Raw genomic sequence first — 21,180 nt, forward strand, 5'->3', positions numbered from 1 at the left:
GCTTCTGAAAAATTGGTCCAAGGGAAGTGAGAATGTTCCCCAAAGCACTTTTACTGCATTATCTCGTGTGATTTTAATAGTAGCTTGATAGGTAAATATCATCATTATCCCTATTTTACAGTGTGAAAAACTGAAACCCAGGAAGTTTAAAAAAAATAGATTCATGGTTCAAAAGTCAAATATTACACAAGGCTTCATTTAGATAAATAAATAGAAGAGCTCTCTCCATTCCTCCCACTCTTATGTTCTTATCTCCATTAGCAACAATTTTTTTTGAATTTTATTTTATTTATTTTTTATACAGCAGGTTATTAGTTATCTATTTTATACATATTAGTGTATATATGTCAATCAAAATCTCCCAATTCACCCCACTACAACTTTCAATTCTCTTAGTTGTTTCTGATATTTACCTCTGTCTTTTTAAAGTATATTCTATTATTCTTCACTTATGGATTATAAATATTGAGTGATTTCTACATGAGGTTTTAGCCTCTTAGATGTACTCCCCACTTCTCCTCCTAATGTAATAATATCTCTCCCTTTTGTTAAATCAGAACTCAGTGTTTACATTATCATCACTATGTTAAGTGTGGCTCCCTGCCAAACCAGTTAATGTTCTATAATTGCATTTTCTTTCTTAGTCACCTGTTTCCGCAACTCAGATTAAGAATTGCCTTGCCTATTTTGTTTGATTAATTGGTTTACTGTCATCACTTCTTTCCAAACTCCCTAATAAAATTGGAAAAATCCCTGAGAATAGTGTTTTATTTTCCATGTGGTCAGATGTCTCTGGTAATCTGTCAGTTCTCTTTACCTGGAAAATATTTCTTGGAGACCTTCCATCCTCCCTTCCCATCTGGATTATTTCTCTTCAGATCTGCTCTGTGGCTGTTGTCCTGACATGTCCCCTTTCCTCTCTCCTAGGCTGAATCTTTGTGTCTTGGGCCCCAGATCTCCTTGTTTCCCCCCCGCTCCCTTTGATTTGCTGGAGCACATCCTTTAGTAGCTTCCTTAGAAAGGGATCATGGGTGATACTTTTTTATTTTTTTTGAAACCTAGTATTTCTAGAACTCTCTTTATTCTACCCTCACATTTAATTGATTATCTTAGCACTGAATTTTAGGTTGAAAAGTAATTTCTCCTGAAAATTTTCAAGATATTATTTGTCTTCTAGTTTTTAGCTGTACTGTTGAGAAATGCCATTTAATTCTTGATTCCTTGTATGTACTCTGTTTTTCTCTCTAGAAGCTTAATGCAGATACCTTTGGTAATTCTGAAATGTCATTGTGCTTATTGTCCCTGACTTTAGAATCTCTTTGATGGAGTTTATTTATGGAAAAAAAAAAACTTCATCATGGGTGGGGGTGGGGATGGGGAGAAAGAAGGATCTTTATCCTTGTGGTCCATATGCTCATTACCCAGGTTTTTAACCAATCTCTGGTTTTTTCCTCCGTGGTTTACTGTTGTTGTCTGTGGTATATGGTATCTCTAATGCCTGGGACTTCTGGGGACCTGGTATATGAGTGACTTTTCTTCTCTTTGGCATCTAGTAGTATTCAGGTATCTCAGCTCTGCTAATTCATTCATCTGCTTTCTATCTTATAAAGATGGTTTGACTTTGCTCACTTGCTGTTCACTTCTCTTCCATTCCTTGTCTGTGGATTTATACCTTTTCAAATGTTTACTTTTCATTTTAATGGGGTTTGTGAAGGGAGCAGAGATGTCTCATCTACTATGTTTAACTGAATGTCACTAGAAGAGTTTTCTGTGCCATCATTTGGTGAATTATTTTGGAATGCTTTACCTGTTTGTCAGTTTTAGATTTTTAAATGTCAAGTTTGCTTTAGAAGCAGGCCTTGCCCTAAGCTGTTGTTTCTGTGTTTGAACAGGATATAGCTGAGGCCATAGCTGTGACATCCTAGGCTTATTTAATAGTCCCAATGGACCTCAGTGCTGCTTAGAGAGGGAGGACCCCAGTGCCATGAGCAGCCACGACTTGGGTGTGATGGTCGTCTGGATTCCATCTTTCCACCCATGTGCCTTGACTCTCTATACTCAGGGGAGGTGGCCAGGCTCTAGGGTCATTTAGTGGAAAGATTCCTAGATTTCCTTTTTTTATTCTTTTATTCTTTATACTTTATGAAGTCATTTATGACCATATGATCTTGAAAAAAATACAGATAAGGCTGAAGTTCCTCTAAGGCACTCATCACCCAAACAGACACACCTTGTTCACTTTCCTCCCATGAAAGGTAGCCGTTGTTATCAGATTGCAGTGTAGCCTTGCATACCTTTCATACTTTGTATGTACATATATGTGTGTGTGTGGTTTAGAAATGTATAAATATTTTTAAGTTTTTACTTTTTTCCCTCCTCATATTATGTTTTGAAAATGTTTCTATATTAGAGTATGTAGATCTGCATAACTGGACATAATGTGGATATGTGATAATTGATTTATTCTATTGTTGAAAATTATTCTATTGAAAATTTAGGTTGCCTCTCATTTTTTTTTTCTTTTGCAAATGCAGCTGCAGTACATTGCCTGTTCATGCCTCCTTGTTCATAAAGTGTTTCTTTAGGGCAATACAGAGAATAGAATAGAGCAGGAGTTGGCAAAGGATGGCCCAGGGACCAAATCTGGTCTGCTGCCTGTTTTTGTATGGCCTGCACCAAGAATGCTTTCTACATTTTAAAATTGTTTTATTCAGTAATCTTTCCCTCACTGATTTGAAAGATCACATTTAATATATTGTAAATATCCAGATACACACGGGTTCATTTTTGGGCTCTCTTTTCTGTTGCATTGATCTATTTAATTAGTCCTGTTTAAAATATTAGAGTTTTGAATGTCTTGATTCCCAGTAAGGAAAGTCCTGTGCTCCTTTTTGTTCTTTTTTGGAGTTACATTGGCTGTTTTTGCACATTGCTGCTTCTGTATGAATCTTAGAATTCCTCAAAAGTGAAGTTTCTCAAACCCCCTTTGGTATTTATATTGGAATTTATTAGATTTGCTTTGAATTGTATCTTTGAGTAGAGTTGACATGTCTGTAATGCTGAGTCTTCCCAGCCTTGAATAGTAATTTATTCAAGTCTTCCTTTATGTTCTTACATAAAGTTTTATCATTTCTTAGAAGTCTTGTGCATTTCTTTTTGAATTATTGCTATTGTGTAGGAAAGGTATTGATTTTTGTTTTGAGTTGATCATTTTGCATCTACTTTAAATCTTTTTTTAGCTCTAGTGATTTGTCGGTTGTTTCCTTTGAATTTTCTAGATTGATGGTCATATCATCTACAAATAATGACAGTTTTGTTTTTGCCAACAATTTTAACTCTTGCTGCATTTAATTGTTTCACTATACTTGGTCTTCTGGTACAGTTTTGAATGATACAGGAAAAAAATGTCTTTTTTCTTTTTAATTACTGTTTTTTAAAAAAATATTTATTTATTTTTGGCTGCATTGGGTCTTTGTTGCTGCGCGCGGGCTTTCTCTAGTTGCGGGGAGTAGGGGCTACTCTTTGTTGCTGTGCGTGGGCTTCTCATTGCGGTGGCTTCTCGTCACTGAGCACCGGCTCTAGGTGCACGGGCTTCAGTAGTTGTGGCTCATGGGCTCAGTAGTTGTGGCTCGGGGGCTCTAGAGCACAGGCTCAGTAGTTGTGGCGCACGGGCTTAGTTGCTCCGCGGCATGCGGGATCCTCCCGGACCAGGGCTCGACCCATGTCCCCTGCATTGGCAGGCAGATTCTTAACCACTGCGCCGCCAGGGAAGCCCCAAAAATGTCTTTTTCTTGAAGCTAGTGGGAATATTTTCTCTGGGTTTTTGACATACCCTCTTTATCAACTTAAAAAAGCTTACTTTATTGTCATCTATTGAGTTATCATATGATTATTCTGCTTTAATTATTTAATCCCATGAGTTACATGGATTTCTAATGTTTCTAATGTTGAATCATCCTTCCATTCCTGGGATAAATCTTACTTGATCGAGAGTATTCTTTGAACCATTCCTGTATTTGATTTGCGGCTATTTAATTTAGAATTTTAAAGGTAATTTCTGGAACAAAGATTGACTTCTGGTTTTCTTTTCTTGTTTTGGCTTTTTATGACTTTGGTATCAGAGTTGTGCTGGCATCCTCAAATGAGTGGAAGCTTCCCATGGTTTTCTACCCTCTGAAACAGTTCCTATGAGATGGAAATTATCTGTTTCTTGACCATCTGGTAGAACTTTCTCATTAAGAATATCTGGGCAGTCTTTCTTTGAGCATAGAGCTTTGACCACAGTTTCAATTCTTCTACGTTTATGCTTTTTTTTTTTTTTAGTCTTCCTACTTTTCCTATGAGAGTTTTAGGTAGTTTAAATTTTCTAGATAAATTATCTTTTATCTAGGTTTCCAAATATATTGCTATATACGCTCCAAAGATTTTTAAATGTCGTATGTATTATTTCCTCTTGTTGTTTATTTCACCTTATTTTCTTAATTGATCACACTTGCCAAAGTTTATCCATTTTATTATTCCTGGAATAAAAACTTTTAGCTAAAATGAATGAAATTTAAAGTAATTTACCAGTGTGTTAATTTTTGCTAATATTTGTTGTTGGTGAGCATAAACTTCATGATAAATTTTTAAAATGTACTTATATTCCTTTCCTGGCTTAGGACACGTTCAGTTTGATTATGGCCCACATGTGTATGAAAATTGCATGTATTCACTATTCGGCAGATCTATTAGACAAGACCTAATAATTCTTGTGATAAAACATACATAACAGAAAATTTACCAGTTTAACCACTTTTACATGTAAAATTCAACATTCACATTGTTGTGCAACTGTCACCACCATCAGTCTCCAGAATGTTTTTATCATCCCAGATTGAAACTCTGTGCCTACTAAACAATGACTCCTGGTACCTCTTCCCCCTAATCCCTGGAAACCACTATTTCACTTTCTTTTTCTATGAGTTTGACTATTCTGGGTACTGTATATAAGTGGTATTGTGCAATATTTGCCCTTCTGTGTCATGATTATAACTGAGCCTAACGTCTTCATGATTCATCCATGTTGCAGTGTCTGTCAGAATTTCCTTTCTTTCTAAGACTGAGCAGTATTTCCATTCTACATGTATATCATAGTTTGCTTACACATTTATCCATCAGTGGGCATTAGGGTTGTTTCTTTGTTTTGTCTACTGTGAATAATACTGCTATGAACATTGGTATACAAATATCTGTTGTGTCCCTGCTTTCATTTCTTTTGAATATATACCTAGAAGTGGGTTGCTGCATTATATGATAATTCTATTTTTAATTTTTGAGAAACTGCCATACTGTTTTCCACAATGGCTACACCATTTTGCATTCTCACTAGCAATGCACAAGGACTCCATTTTTCCACATCCTCATCAACACTTATTTTCTGTTTTTGATTATAGCCATTTTAGTAGGTGTAAAGTTGTGGTTCATGTGGCTCATTATGGTTTTGATTTGCATTTCCATAATGAATAGTGATATTGAACAATCTTTTCATGTGCTTATTGACCATTTGTATATCTTCTCTGGATAAATATCTATTCAAGTCCTTTGCCTATTTTTGAATTGGGTTGTTTTTCTGTTGTCGGAATTCTTTATATATTCTGGATATTAATCCCTTATTGATATGAGATTCTAAATATTTTCTCTCATTCTTTGGGTTACCTTTTCACTTTGTTGATAGTGTCCTTTTTTTGTGTGTGGTACGCGGGCCTCTCACTGTTGTGGCCTCTCCCGTTGCGGAGCACAGGCTCCGGACGTGCAGGCTCAGCGGCCACGGCTCACGGGCCCAGCTGCTCCGCGGCACATGGGATCTTCCCGGACTGGGGCACGAGCCCACATCCCCTGCATCGGCAGGCGGACTCTCAACCACTGCACCACCAGGGAAGCCTGATAGTGTCCTTTGATGCATGGAAGTTTTTAATTTTGGTGAAGTGCAGTTTATCTATTTTTACTTTTGTTGCCTGTGCTTTTGGTGTCCTATCCAGGAAATCACTGATAAATCCAATATCATGAAATTTTTTTCCTATGTTTTCTTCTAAGAGTTTTATAGTTTCAATTCTGTTGTTTAGATTTTTTTGGCCGCACCACGCAGCATGTGGGATCTTAGTTTCCAGACCAGGGATTGAACCTGCGCCCCCTGCAGTTGAAGCATGGAGTCTTAACCAATGGACCGCCAGGGAAGTCCCTGATGTTTAGATTTTTGATTCATCAACTTAATTTTTGTATCTGGTATAAAGTGAGGGTTCAAATGTACTGCTTTGCATGTGGTTATCCTGTTTTCTTAGCACCATTTGTTGAAGAGTTTAACTACCCCAGCCTTCTTTGGTTTACATTTTCATGAAATATCTTTTTCCATCCCTTCACTGTGTGTGTCCTCAAAGCTAAAGTGAGTGTCTTGTAGGCATGATATAGCTGGATCTTGTTTTTTAATCCATTTAGTCACTCTGTGCCTTTTGATTGGATAATTTAGTTCATTTACACTTAAAGTAATTATTGATAGATATGAACTTACTAGTGCCATTTTGTTAATTGTTTTCTGTTTGTTTTGTAATTACTTTGTGTTTTGGTTCCTCTTTTGCTCTATTCCTTTGTGATATGATGATTTTCTGTAGTGGTATGCTTTGATTCCCTTATGTTTGTATATCTACTGTAGGTTTTTGCTTTGTGGTTGCCATTATGCTTTCATAAAACATCTTATACTTGTAACAGTCTATTTTATGCTGATAACAAGTTAACTTCAAATGCATACAAAAGCTCTAGGTTTTTACACTTCCACTCCACACAGATTATGTTTTGGATGTCACAATTTACATTTTTTTACATTGTGTGTTCATTAACAAATTATTGTACTTGTAGTTGTCTGTAAAACTTTTTGCTTTTAACCTTTATACTAGAGTTATAAGTGATCTACCCACCACAATTACAACATTAGAGTACTCTGAATTTAACTATGTGTTCACCATTAACATTAGGCTTTATACGTTCACATGTTTTCCTGTTACTAATTAGCATCCTTTTTTTTCAACTTGAAAAAAACCCCTTTAACATTTCTTGTAAGGTTGGTCTAGTGGTGATGAATTCCTTCAGCTTTTTTGTTTTTGTTTTTGTTCGGGAAAACTCTTTATCTCTCCTTCAATTCAGAAGGACAGCTTTGCCAGGTAGAATATTCTTGGTTGGCAGTGTTTTTCTTTCAGCAATCTGAATATATTATGCTGCTCCTTCTGGCCTACAAAATTTTTATTGAAAAATATGCTGGTAGTCTTATGGGAGTTCGCTTGTATATAACAAGTTGCTTTCTCTTGCTACTTTTAAGGTCCTCTCTGTCTTTAACTTTTCACAGTTTAATTATAATGTGTCTTTGTGTGGGTCTCTTTAGATTTATCTTATTTGGTACTGTTTGGGCTTCCTAGATATAGATGTTTGTTTACTTCCCCAGGTTAGGGAAGCTTTTAGCCATTATTTCTGTGAATAAGTGCTCTGCCCCTTTCTCTGTTTTCCTTCTGGGACCCTCATAATACATTGGTCTGCTTGATGGCATCTGTAAGTCCCTTAAGCTATCTTCACTAATTTTCATTCTTTTGTTCTTTTTTTTTTTTTGGTTCCTCTGATTGGATGAAGTCCACTGCCCTGTCCTTGAGTTTGCTGATCTCTTCTTCTGCTTGATCTAGTTTGTTGTTGAACTGTTGAACCCTTCTATTGAATTTTTCAGTTCAGTTATTGTATTCTTCAGCTCTATGATTTCTGTTTGATACTTTCTTATATTTTATCGATTTATTCACAGGGAATTGCTCCATATATAGCTGTCCATTCAGTGCCTCCATGGGAGGAGTGGAGTTCAGGACCCCCTTATGTCACCATCTTGATCGACTCTCCTGTTCTTTTTCAAGATTGTTTTGACCATTCAGGGGTCCCTTGAGATTTCATGTTAACTTTAGTATGAATTTTTCTGTTTCAGCAAACAAAAATCTTTGGGATTTTGATAGGGATTTAATTGAAGCTAGAGACAGCTTTGGGTGGTAATGTCATCTTAACAATATTAAGTATTCCAGCCCATGAATATGGATGTCATACCTACAATGTTTTGTAGTTTTCAGTGTACAATATTTTGCCTCCTTTGTTAAGTGTATTCCTAAGTATTTTATTCTTTTTGATGCTATCGTCAGTGGAATTATTAATTTCCTTTTCAGATTGTTCATTGTTAATGTATAGACATACAACTGATTTTTGCATGTTAATTTCATATACTGCAACCTTTGCTGAATTTGTTAGTTATAACTTTTTAAATAGAATCTTTAGTGCTTTCTACATATAAGATCATGTCATTTGTGAACAGAGGTAATTTTTCATCCTTTTCAATTTGGATGCTAGGCCTATTAATTTCTATTCAGCAATTCTGTATTCTTTCTTACTTTTGGTCTGTTAGGTGTCATTTTCTAGGGAGATATACTGAACCTCCTTCTGTAATTGTGAATTCCAATTGCTTTTTAAAAGTCCAATGTCATTCTAAGCCATATTGTTCTTGAAAATAGTGAGGTCCTGAAATTGACACTTGGTGGGTATCTGTCAACCATTGCTAAAGGAACACATGCATGAAGTATCTGTGGAACAAACATTTCTTGAAAATCTACTTTGTATCTGGCACTGAAGAGATAAACTCCTTGAAGATTCCAGTCTAGAGGAGGGGATAATCACTGTTACACAGACGTGAAGTTGTATAATGTAGTGGGGGGTAGGAAGACATTGAGTTAGAGAAACCTGTGTGAATCCTGCTCTGTACTTACCAGTATATATAACCTGGGACCAGTTACTTAATATCTGCTCCTCTAGTTCGTCCTTTGTAAAATGGGAATAATTTAACCTACTTTGCAGTATAGGTAAAGCTCTTCACATAGTGAATTTTTTTACATTAAAAATTGTAGCTCTCTAAGACCTATATAGATTGATGCTATCTATCCCATAGCTTATGGAAACAGAAAATAGGTGATCAACACTCCCAGGTTTAGGGTGGCCTACGGTTATCAAATACCAACTGTGAACTAGGTAGATGGGGATCCTGAGCTTGCTCTGGGCAGCACAGTTAAAAGGTGGAAAGCCGGAACCTGAACCCAATTTGGGCTGGTCCAAAGCCATTGCTCTCCTGAGCTGACATTGGGCTGGAGCTTGAAGAAGGAGTAGGGAGGGCACATTCTAAGTAGAGAAAACAGCTTGGACAAAGGCACAGAGATGTAAAAGTGCATGTTATGTTTGGAGAGCAGTGAATAGAGCTGTACCATTGATAAAGAGTGGCAGGAGTTAAGGTTGGAAAGTGAAATGGGCTCTGATTGTAAAGTGCCTTCCCAGTTTGGATTTTAGTCTGTAAGCAACGAAAAACCACTAAAATACTTTGCATAATGGAGAGTCATAGTCAGTATGCTTGATGAACTAGAGGAGTAAAGGCCAGAGTAGAACATGCCAGTTAAGAAAGAGTCTTCTGCGAAATCCAGAGCAGAGACGTACAGACTGGAGGTGGGTCCATGGTAGTGGAAAAGTAAAAACACAGGGTGACACGGTTCTGTTGGCCATTCCAGAACTTTTAGCAAGACCCCAGGCACTTAATATATGGCTTAAGCTTTCTAAATGTAACAGGAGACAGCTGTTTCCTTAGTTATTTGAAAGTTCTCTGAAATCTTTTCATATGCTGCATGGATTTGGATCCTAAGTTATAGCCTCTGCTGTTTTTAACTGAACTGGACTTCTAAACTGTGGAGCAGGTAACTGTTCCGTTTAAGCAAAGCCGGCTTTGCCTTCATCACTGCAGGTATCTGACTCTCTCTTAGGAGCATGTATTGCTTAGATCACAGTAGCAAACAGAGATTGAAAATTTTAACTTCATTGGCCAGAGATTTTTTGACACTCCATACGTGTACAAAGTGTTGCTTTCTCAGTGCCTTCATGTATTCATTTGGCTTGGATATAGCATGGGGATGGAATAGTAAGGAAGTCAGGAGATTCCGTAACTTACGTAGGGCAAAGGGAGGAACAGGTGTAAGATAATTACTGAGCGCACACAGAGTATGCGTGGGCCTTGTGTGTTACAGATTGAAGAATAGGCCACGCTGTCCTTCAGGAGCTTACCATGCTGGTGGGAACATGAGAGAGATGGGTAACTGGTAAAACAGACTTCTAAGTGGAAATGACCCAAGTGCCTTGAGAATGGAAGCAAGGGGAGCAGTGTCCTGGCAGGTTGGTACAGAGATGGGACAGGGACACTGGAATGAGTTTGGGGTTTGGGTCCTCCTGACCCTGAGCGTTTCACTCTGATCACCCTTCTCTTTCACAAGGGCTATAATTGTTTCTTTTGTTGTCTTTGGTCTCATCTTTATGGCCTGTGGGGTGTCCACCCCTCGTTTGCTCTCCCTGGTCTGCACTAGTCTCTCCCGTTGCCATGTCCTTGTTTATCCTCTCTTTCCCTCTCGTTAGTGTTTTTATTAGAAAATGAAAAACTTCAGTGATTATATGGAAGAACTGTGTCCAGCTGCTCAAACCCACCCAGTTTCTTTTTTTAGCTTCTCCCCCACTTAAAAATAAAAAGCATCAGGTCCAACTTGCCAAGCCTTTGTCACTGTCTCCAGCAGCCGTTCCTCCGGCCCATATGCTCCCCCAGATGCTCAGCCCGTCCCCTCCTCCTGTCTCAGCCCCACGTGCAGGCCCTCCGTGGACAAGTGCGGGGCCCCCGGAGCACAGCCACCTGCAGCCCCACCACACCATCTGCTTCTCACCCCCATGGCCACTCTGAGCATCACTTCTGACCCAGATTCTGTGGACCGCACCCCCCACCCCAGGCCCTGGCTTGTTTGCCTGGCCAGTCCTGTGATTTCCAAGGACAGGATGTTGACTGGAAAAGATAGAGGGGTTGCCATGGAGATATGAATAAACACACTTGCAGACACCTCGCAGCAGGAACTGCAAACTCTTCTGACAGACGTTTAGTTCAGCCCCAGGTTTCCTTTGTTTGGGTTACATGCCTCAGCTTTGGAGTTAGTGTCTTAGAGGGAAGTTTAGAGCCGTCGCTAAACTGTTAGTTATAGCATTTCCACACACCAACCCTTGTTTCTTCTTTCAGAGACAGCGAGCTTACCCCGAGGAATTAGAGGGTACCTGCTCTTGGGCCTGAAGAGTGGGTTATATTGACACTAACATGGAGAGAAACTGCCCCAACCTGTCGCATGAGTTAAGAGTCAGTGCGAAAGCACTGGTCATCCCTGTAGAGGAACAAAGTGGTGCTTTCCAACGTGCTTGGCCTCCCATTCTTCCTTTCTCCTCCAGGTCTCAGGGCTGTGAGGGTGAGGAGGTTGCTACGTCTTGCCTGAACATAACTGGGGACACAAGAGGCTCCCCCTCTCTCAAATGTGATACCAGGAGGTAGTGGGTGGGGGGGAGCGAGGGGGCCTAGCACTGGGACACTATAAAAGGACGCTTTCCCTGCCCTGGGGTGCATTCTTCTGGGCCCCAGGGGGAAACAGGCATGTTTTTGCCATTGCTCCTAGAGATGAGAGAGGAAGGGAGGTTCTGTGCCCCATGGGCCGAGAGAGAAGTTAGCTCTATAATGAAAGTAGAAGAAAACCTTTGACCCTTTCTCAAGAGGGCGCTGTTGACATTTTGGGCCAGGACGGTTCTATCCCACACATTGCAGTATGTTTATAATCCCTGGCCCATCAAATGCCACCGTTACCTCCTGCCAATTGTGTTGTCCTTGGGACACCCAAAAACGTCTAGCAAATTTCCAAAGGTCCCCTGGGGTTTTTTGCTGCCAGAATACTGGATGGCCACAGACTCATCTGTCCTCTGGGAAGAGACCATGACGAGACCAGGGCTCTTTTTTATCCTCATGTAGTCATGGTAATGAAAATGAAAATCTGTTTACTAATCAGTGCCTTATCTGATCAAGTCGGCAGTTCTTTTCATACCTGATGAATCTTCATTGCACAATGATTTTTTTTTTCCCTCCCTATTTGGTTTACAATTCCTCAACCTTTCAAGCACCTGAGCCATGAGGATGGGTGACTAACACGTGAGGCTTGACCCTGCCCATGAACAACCTGCATCCTAGATGTGAAGGACCACAGGAGTGATGACAGTAATTGCAATAGGACTTCAGAAGAGACAGTGCAAAAGATAGGAAGTGTTTAAAGTGGGAATTTTGGCCCTGTGGCCCTAGGGGCCCAGAAAGTCATATTTATTGACGGAGCTGGCTGGGCCAAGGGAATATACTCTTCCAGCCTTGCCCAGATGGCATTTTTTTTTTCCTCCGGGGAACGCTGAATGTGGTGCTTACCTCTAGAGTTCCTGTAAACCAATGACTAAGGCCAGATGGTTCCCGAGATAGAAAGAAATCCCTGATGTCAAATCTGTCACCTTCTACAATGAGACGAGGGAACCCAAAGAGGAAAGACGAGTTGCAGGCAAGGCTTCCGTCCCCTTTGCTGTTAATTATTACCCTCCTGTGGATTCTCCGGACGGGTCCTCTTTTTCCTTTCTTCTGGCTCATCATTCTGCCTTCCCACTGGTTCACAATGAAGAGACACAGTGTTCTGTCAAGTTTGCTGCGTGTTGGCAAGGCTAATTTTGCCAGTTCAGAGGATGGGGCTCTTGGTTAAAATTAGGTTTTGGGATTTTCTTTATCATCATCTATTTTGTCTTCCACCCGCTCACCCCGCGGTGGGGGTCAGATAATCAAGAATTGCCCGTGAGCATCTTGATTTCTCCTTAAGTCTTTCTAGCCTATTGATTCCAACAGCCTGTGCCTTTACCATTCTTGTTAATTTTTAAAAAATAACTATTTCTAAAGATTGACTTGTAGTTGGTCATTTCAAATCTTAGATCTTCCCTCCTGTCTCTGAGATAAGAGGCTCCTTTGTGTTTGCTCTTACTCTGACTTCCATTTTTCCTGAGCAGAAATAGGAATTTATTGAATCATGCAGCTGAGAGAGATACTGGGGTAATCAGAGAATCAAAGGAAGAGCAGTAGGAACCAGGGTCTCAGGTGCTGGAGAGACGATCCCCGTGCCTCCAGCCCTCACTCTCTGCTGCATCTCTTCCCTTGCTCTGCCTCTTTCCCCCCAGCTTTGCCTCCCCCTGTAGCCCGGCCCTCGCCCTGTACCAGGAAACCCGGCACCACAGCCCCGCTTAGCAACCTAACGCAAACAGTGTTTTCCTCTCTGGTTATCTCTGTGTTGATTATTTAATAATTGTAATCATTTCCCACAAAAGGAGAACCACTTTGAGCTTTAACCAAGCAATGTGCACTCTCTGTAATCGACATTAAAAAGGGAAAGATCAGTGGGGTCTTTGAACTCCCCTAACGGGATATTAGGTTAGGGAAGACTGATAGGGTTTGAACAGAAGTTCCTCACGTTCCTTAGAAATCAAATGTGTTATCAGTGACCCCTGTACCTGGAGAGAATTATTTGGGAACATTTATTTCAATTATTACAGTTCATATTTTCTGGATTTATTATTTTGGATTTTTCCCCCATCTCCCTGCTTCCTGTCACGCCACCTCCTGAATCAGTGCTAATTGAGTCAGTAACACTCAGAAAGTATCTTCCTCTGCTCGAAAATGCAGAAACTGGCAGATGACTGTCTCCTTATTCTCAGAGGCGAAGAGTGCTGAATTACAATCCTGCTTCATCCCTATTTCTCTTTCATTACCAGTTTTTATGCTGTGTAGTTCTCTCTTCTCTGGTCTCGTTTGGCAGCATCCCCTGTGCATGCTTGTGGCCTCTCAGAGGAGGGGGAGAGACTAGAGGTCATCTTGTCTGGTGGCCTCTAACCAAGGGCGTGTCAGCATCACATGAGAGCTTTCCAGAACAACCATGTGCAGGCAGACAACTTAGTCACTGCCTGCTACACAGCTTATCCATGAGAAAGTCACACTCTCACAGATGGTGGCAGTAAAACCCATGCTCCAAGATGATGCTAGAGGAGAGAGCCATGGATGGGAAGCTATAGGGTAGCAGGTATATCTGAGCCTACAGACCAGACCTGGGACTGGCAGGGGAGAAACGGGGAGGGGATCAGGAATTCCTTTCTCTAGGCTTTCAGAGGACACTACCAAGGCTTACAGAGTAGCCACAGATGATCCATAGTAGGGTCACCAGGAATAAGTAAATCTCCTATTTGAGACTCACCCTCTAGCTTAGTCCTTTTTGCTTGTTAATTCAGAATTCTGTTTGTAACAGGAGCACAGCTGAAATCAAGATGCAAGTGACCCCAGAGATGTGCAAACTTTAGGAAGATATTCAGGAATGATCTCTAGAACCTCTGCTCTCTCTCTTTCCTATGCCTTTTTTGTTTTTTTTAAAAAAATCTTTAAAAATCTTTATTTGGCTGCGTCGGGTCTTTTTGCGGCATGCGGGATCTTTTCGTTGCAGCCCGCGGGCTCTCTAGTTGCAGCGCACGGGCTTAGTTTCCCCGCAGCATGTGAGATCTTAGTTCCCCGACCAGGAATCGAACCCATGTCCTCTGCATTGGAAGGTGGATTCTTAACCACTGGACCACCAGGGAAATCCCTCTTTTCTGTGTCTTTGGATTAGGCTGAGGTATTTGTCGGAAACCTTGGGTTGAGCCGTACCTGGTTCTCATCCGGAATCTGCAGTCCCGAAGGACAATCCCTGTGCACGTACCGATGGGGCGCACATACTCCAGCCACAGCATTGTGGTCTTACTCAGTAGGGCACCAGAATGATCAACGCTGAGAAATAAACACTTTAAGTTATGAAATCCCTGAGAAAATATTAAAAGGGGAGGAACAGTGCAGTGAAGACCTTGGACGGACGAGCAGAAATTTTTATCATCATTACTGGAAAACATCTCTCCAGTTCCTGCATGTTTTAGGTGCTATGATAAGCTGACATTCTCTGATGCTGCTACAAGTTCACTCTCGGTGGGGCATGTACCCTGAGCTCTGATTCCAGGAAGGGGGTTGGCTTGTACTGATTCTCCTGAACCCTTTTACTGGGATTCCCACTATCAGTGGGTCAGATTTATGGGGGTGCTTCCCTGAGTCAAGTTAACTGGCCCAGAAGGTCGCCCTGAGCTTGACCTCATGACATAGAGTTGTGCTTGTTGTCATGGAGAGGAGTCTAAACAGTTCTTGTACCTGTAGGTTTATGTGCAGAAAGCGTGTGGCGACATTTCAGCTAGATCCTCACTAGGTTCGGTGCTTGTGTTACACATGTCAGAGGGAAGCCCATTTTGGCAATAGGAAATAGCAACTTGGGAGTGTGTCACTTCATTCCTTACACCAGAATGCGCATCTTGCAGGAATAGAAGTTTTGAGAGCTGTTTAAATATCAACCTACCTCAGGCTCTGCAGGGAGGCATCCTGAGCCGGTAACAGAGAAAGGCTGTGTGATGTCTCAGCCCGATTTTTTCCACCCTTGTGTTGAGATGCCTTCTACCTTTTCCCCATAGGCCCAGTTCCTCTCCCCACAAGCTCGCCGTCGACTCCATGCTGCCCTGGCATCTTGTTCCACCTCCATGCTGATCCTGTCCAACCTGGTGTTTCTTGGGGGCAATCAAGTCGGGAAAATCTACTGGAATAGGATCTTCATACAAGGTAAGTTGCTGTTTTCAGACAATTTCTTGTTTTCCGCATTTGTGCAGCTGGTATCCCGTATGTGACGGCGGGGAGGCATTCCTTGCTCTATGCGTGGTGTGTGACCTATAAAAATACCAGCCAGGAGCAAAGTCCTGTGTTTAGCTGTGGTTTTAACTGTTCCCTATTTTGATGTACATTTTATCTGCTGTGTGTGATACTCATCATCAAAATGTACCATCCCACATCTCCCAAACTCTATCATTCCCTTCTACTAAGTTACCTCTCCAATTATTGGATTTTTCCTAATCTTCCCTGCTATCTTTAGATCAGCCTTCACTATACTGTAGAGTCTTAACCTTGTTCCACTTAATACCCTGAACGTCCTACCAGGAGAATGTCCTAGAAGCCCCATTGTGCTGCTGCTATGGGCACGGTGCCTGGTTTGCCACACCTCTTTGTTGTGGATTTTTTTTTCTGAACGCTGGCTTGCCAGCATCAGCAACCAACCTGATGTTTAATGTACATGTGTTTACTGTCATGTATGTCTCCATGTCCACAGCAGAGTCACCCCTGCAGCGGGCAAAATTGCATTAGTAATTGCATTGCATTAATAATTGGTCATCATTTATTTATGGTCATCATTTCCTTTGGGCTAGAACTGAGAGTTACATCACGTCCTAAGAGTATTGGGAGAATGGGAACTACTCACAGAGCACATTATTCAGCCAGTTCACTGTGTGTTCAGAGCAAAGGTCCCCTGTTCCGTTTCCCTGACCAGTGACCTGGTTTTGTATTTTTGGTTTCGGAAGTTTTGCCAAGTGGTAATGGTCATGGCTAGGCTGTTACCTCTACATCTGGGTCCCCAACAAGCCAGCGATGCTTTGGCTGCAGCTCTTTTCACAACAGAAATAAGCCCAACACAGCTGCATGATCCCAGGGTGCCAGGTCATGAATCTAAACTGTGGCAGGCTTAGGTGAGCCAGGCTCAAAGGGACCATGAGAGAGCCCTGTTCTGCTTTCATCTTGTCACTACAATACCCCTTTGATCTTGCTTTCTGAGAAATGTTTTAGCTGATAGTTCCTGAAAAGACCAGGTACTTTTTTAAGTGGAAGCTGCCCTTTAATAAAGACGGGAGGTGGACTGTCCTGGTGGCGCAGTGGTTAAGAATCCGCCTGCCAATGCAGGACACACGGGTTCGAGCCCTGGTCCAGGAAGATCCCACATGCCGCGGAGCAACTAAGCCCGGGTGCCACAACTACTGAGCCTGTGCTCTAGGGCCTGTGAGCCACAGCTATTGAGCCCATGCACCACAACTACTGAAGCCTGTACGCCTAGAGCCCATGCCTCGCAACAAGAGAAGCCACCGCAATGAGAAGCCTGTTGACACAACTAGAGAAAGCCCACGCGCAGCAATGAAGACCCAACGCAGCCAAAAATAAATAAATTAAAAAAAAAAAAAAAGAATCCTGGTTCGGGAAAATCCCACATGCCGCAGAGCAACTAAGCCCGTGCGCCGCAACTACTGAGCCTGTGCTCTAGAGCCTGCGAGCCACAACTACTGAAGCCCACATGCCTAGAGCCCGTGCTCTGCAATAAGAGAAGCCACTGTAATAAGAAGCACGCGCACCGCAACGAAGGGTAGCCCCCGTTCACCGCAACTAGAGAAAGCCCGCACACAGCAACAAAGACCCAACACAGCCAAAAAATAAAAACAGATGGGAGTTAATGGGGTGCAGAGGACCTAAAGATAAAAGAATCCTCCTTGAAGTGGGCAACACAATGTCGACCTTTCTTGCCTCCTCCCACCATGCCTAGCACAGTGCAAAGAACACGATGACTCTGGAAAATGCTGACTTGGGCTTTGCTGGTCACATGAGCAAGAAGACTCTAATCTTTGCTTCAGTAAATAAACGCAGCGGGTGTTTGCTACTTGTGAGGCACTGAGAAGACAAGGGTGGAGAAAGAAGCACAAATGTGGGAGCCAGACATGCAGACGTGTCAACAGAGTCAGGTAATTGCTGTGCCAAAGGCATACGGGATTGCTGGACATCACAGCACGGAGGGCTGGCCTTCCCGTGGAAGTTGAACTTCACAGAGAGTATGGAACACTAGCGGCTACGTCAGACCATCCCAAACTCTCAGCAATTTTTCCCCATAGAAGTGTATTCCTCTCACAGTTCAGTGAAGGCCCAGTGGTTTTTTCTAAGCAGTGACTCCAGGACCTAGATGGTTTCTGTTTTGATTCTTCACCTTGTTGTCCCGGCATTATGGAGGAGAAGAGAACACGGAGACAGTGTCACCAGGTACTAACCACCCCCGCCAGAAGCAACACTCGGCGTTCCTGCCCACATTCCGTTGGCCAGCACCAGTCATGTGACCACCCTAAATGCAGTTCAGGGAGATGTGGGGAAGCACACAGGTCCCGTAGGCTGTGGCATGGCAGGACAGGGCACATGAGGCAACTGGCTGGAGGCGCCTAGGAGGCAGTGAAAAATGTGACCTGGCATTGGGGAGGAGGATGGACGGAATGACTGTGAGACAGGGCATGGAGGCGGTGGGTGAGGCCGTGGGAGTGGATACAGTTCGCCGAGCAGCATACACAGAGTGAGAAGAGACAGCTGGGAGGTAAAAGCTGGCGATGCTGGCACTTAAAGGGGCAGAGGAAAGACAGCAGCTATAAGATGTTCCTTCTGCTTCTCAAAGACATGAAGATCAAAGCGTGATTTGCCCTGCACCCGGTGGAGCTAACATCAGGCACACGGGGGAGCGGGGAGCGGGGCTCTGAAATATCTGGTCTGCTTCTGCTGTGTGGGTCCTATTATGATCTACGACTGGATATACCTGTGTCCTCCTCGGAGCCAGGGGCTGGAGTCCCGAGCGAATGAGTCTCTGAATATGGAGGGCCCTGGAATCGTTTCTGAGGCCAGGGAAGCCCAGCTTAGAAGGCATTTTCTGTGTCAGAGATTCTTCACATCAGCCTGGTCCCATCTCAGCTGGTCTGTCCCATGGGTGCCCTCAGTCTGGGAAGGTTTCCTGGGGGTTTGGTGGTTACCTCGTTTGTTCCCCGCTGCGGGTCTTTTATCCCTGAGTGATTGAATTTAGATATCTCTTGGAGGAAAGTGAACCAGATGGTGCCAAATCTACCATCCTTGAGAACTCTGGATTTCTTTTCATAACTAATTTGGTTGACCTGATAGAAGATTAGTATGAATATTCATGTTTTGGTACAAAAAAGTATTAATGAGTTTATAGGCTGCTTCCTCAGCCGCTGCTGGGGGTGTCATATTAGCTTTCTAAAATAAAAGAAATCTGAATTCTGAAAATCGTCTGGCTCCAAAGGTTTCAGATAAGGGATTGTTGTGCTGTACCTATAGCTGCTGATGGATGAGCCAGGACTTAGACGTCCTGCTTGTCTCTGGCCTCTTCCTTTGGCCACGTGATCAGGAGCTATTTTTCCAAGACCCATCTCTACACACGGAGGAAAACATGAAGGAGTGAGCCAGGAGGTCTGACTGTGGGGAACGGAGAGCGGTTAAGCTCAGTCTCTAGATTTCCAGCTTACATGGGAAGGTAAATCTTCCCCCAAGGTAACCACCCTTGTCCCTTTGTGCCTTGATGGGCTGGGACTTGCAGTGACAGAGAGGAGCTGGTAGCACCACAGACTTCCAAGGTGTCCAAGGAGGACAGGGATTATGGAGAGGATTACCAGTGCTCCACAGTGAATGGGATGTGGATACACACACGCCCTAAAGGACAGCCTCATTAATCCTTAGGGAGCCTTTTCCCGGTATCACTGGTGTCTCTAGAAGTATCTCACGATTAGCCTGGAGGAGTTGCCTTGTCTCCCTGACTCCAGTTCACTGCTTTAGACATGGATTTGTTTGCTTTAAGCTACAAAGCTTGTTTTAGTAAATATCTAAATATTTACCTTATGTAAATATCTCTATCCTGGTCTCAACAGGGTTGGTGATGTGAGGTTGTAAACCCAGATCCTTCCCTTTCTGCTGTGCACTCTGCCCAGCTGTCCAGAAAAGTGGACAATGCCAGCCACAGGATGGAAATGCTGAGTGGCTTTCGGGGGTCTGGTACATGTCACACAGTGTTATCTCTGCTGCAGAGATTGGAAAAGTAATGTTCAGTTAATTCAGTGGAGAATAAAGAATCTAGATCTTTGCCTTTTAAAAAAATCCCCCAACTTTTACTATTGAAATTTACGTCAAGCAGCTTGAGGAGTGTGACTGTTTAAGCCTATTATATATGTATTTAAAGGAACTTCGCTGGGTCTAGGGATCTGAGAAGGCTGTGGCTGGGGATTTGGTCCCTAAGCCTGCTCTAAGAGGGACCCTGCTGTGTCATGCTTTGCAGAGGCAAACACAGGTTGCTTCTTACATAACTCTGTGGCTCTGAAAAGGATTTGTTGTTGGAAGGAGCTTTCTCATGTCTGCCTTAAAATCTCGACATTGAAGTGTTAAGTTAATTTCTTGAACAAGCAGTTGATGACTGCTCTGTAACTCAAAAGTATCAATGCATTATAACTCCAAATCTCCAAATCTGTGTCTTAAGCATCCTTGCAGTGCTCTGTCGTCCTGGGACAGTGGGGAGAAAAGGCAGTCAGTGGGGATGGGTATGCACTGGGAATATATCTGGCCTTGAGGGGGCTGAGAGCTTTACAGTGTTGTTTGGGTGCAGGGTCGTGTTCCTTCTGAAAAGTCCATCTAGTCAACAGAAGGCATGGAACCTAATCATTTCCTAAGTGGTAGAGCCCCAGATCCTGCATCTGTTGGAGGTGGTAGAGACATGGTATCCATCAACCTTTCTCCTGCCTGACTCCTCTTCTCTCTTACACAAACACACACACACACACACACACACACACACACACGTGTTTGTTTTCCCTTCTTCTTGTTGCCTGATCTAGGTTGGCAAACTCCATCTCAACACTTAACTCCTGACCCTGTGTCAAGGCGAGGAGAATTGGGTTGTTTTCCCACCAGATTGCAATGAGAGAGGAGCTAGCAATTTTCTTATGTAGGTCAGAACCTTTACACTCCCCATATTTGCTTGCTATCTCTAGCTGAGAAAGGAGACAGTATATTTTCTCTCTGATTACTAGCTTGTCCAGGCAGTTCAGTCATCTCCTGGCTCACATGGCCCTGGACAGGCATTTTATTTAAAGCCGAATTGGGGTGTTGCACTGGAAATTCCTAAAGGCTGTGGTTAAATAGAAACTCATTCCCCTCACATCTCGTTACATTCTTGGGACTAAAATTTCATCTTTGATGAGGGGAGACAGAAGGCAGATGTCAGTGTCTCAGGCACCTTCTTTGTGATTACTTATTTCACCCTCTTCACTAGCCCTTACCTTGCAATGGAGTTTTCATTGCTCTGATTGATTCTGCTTCTGCCCCACTGGATCCTCTGCAAGTTCTAGAAGCATTTGAGGAGCAGGTGCTTCCCACCCATCGTATCGGCAGTGAAGTTGATACGTAGATATAGGTGAAGCGAGTTATCCATGGTTGCACATTGGTCCATTACAGACCATTCTTGGAATCTGAATTTCAAG

General features: G+C 42.6%; 1 protein-coding gene across 15 annotated transcripts in view; it reads left to right on the forward strand.

Annotated features, from left to right (window-relative positions):
• HHAT (hedgehog acyltransferase) overlaps positions 1-21,180 on the forward strand; it is a 360,564-nt gene that overhangs the window by 285,641 nt on the left and 53,743 nt on the right. For all 15 annotated transcript variants that reach the window (XR_009563044.1, XM_060294452.1, XM_060294417.1 and 12 more), the window contains one exon: positions 15,490-15,634. Coding sequence is in view for 14 of the 15 variants with exons in the window: in XM_060294452.1 (XP_060150435.1) it covers positions 15,490-15,634 (145 nt within the window). In the remaining variant the exon portion in view is untranslated. The remainder of the gene's footprint in view (positions 1-15,489; positions 15,635-21,180) is intronic.

This window comes from Globicephala melas, chromosome 1 (assembly GCF_963455315.2).
Source record: "Globicephala melas chromosome 1, mGloMel1.2, whole genome shotgun sequence".
NCBI lineage: Eukaryota > Metazoa > Chordata > Mammalia > Artiodactyla > Delphinidae > Globicephala > Globicephala melas.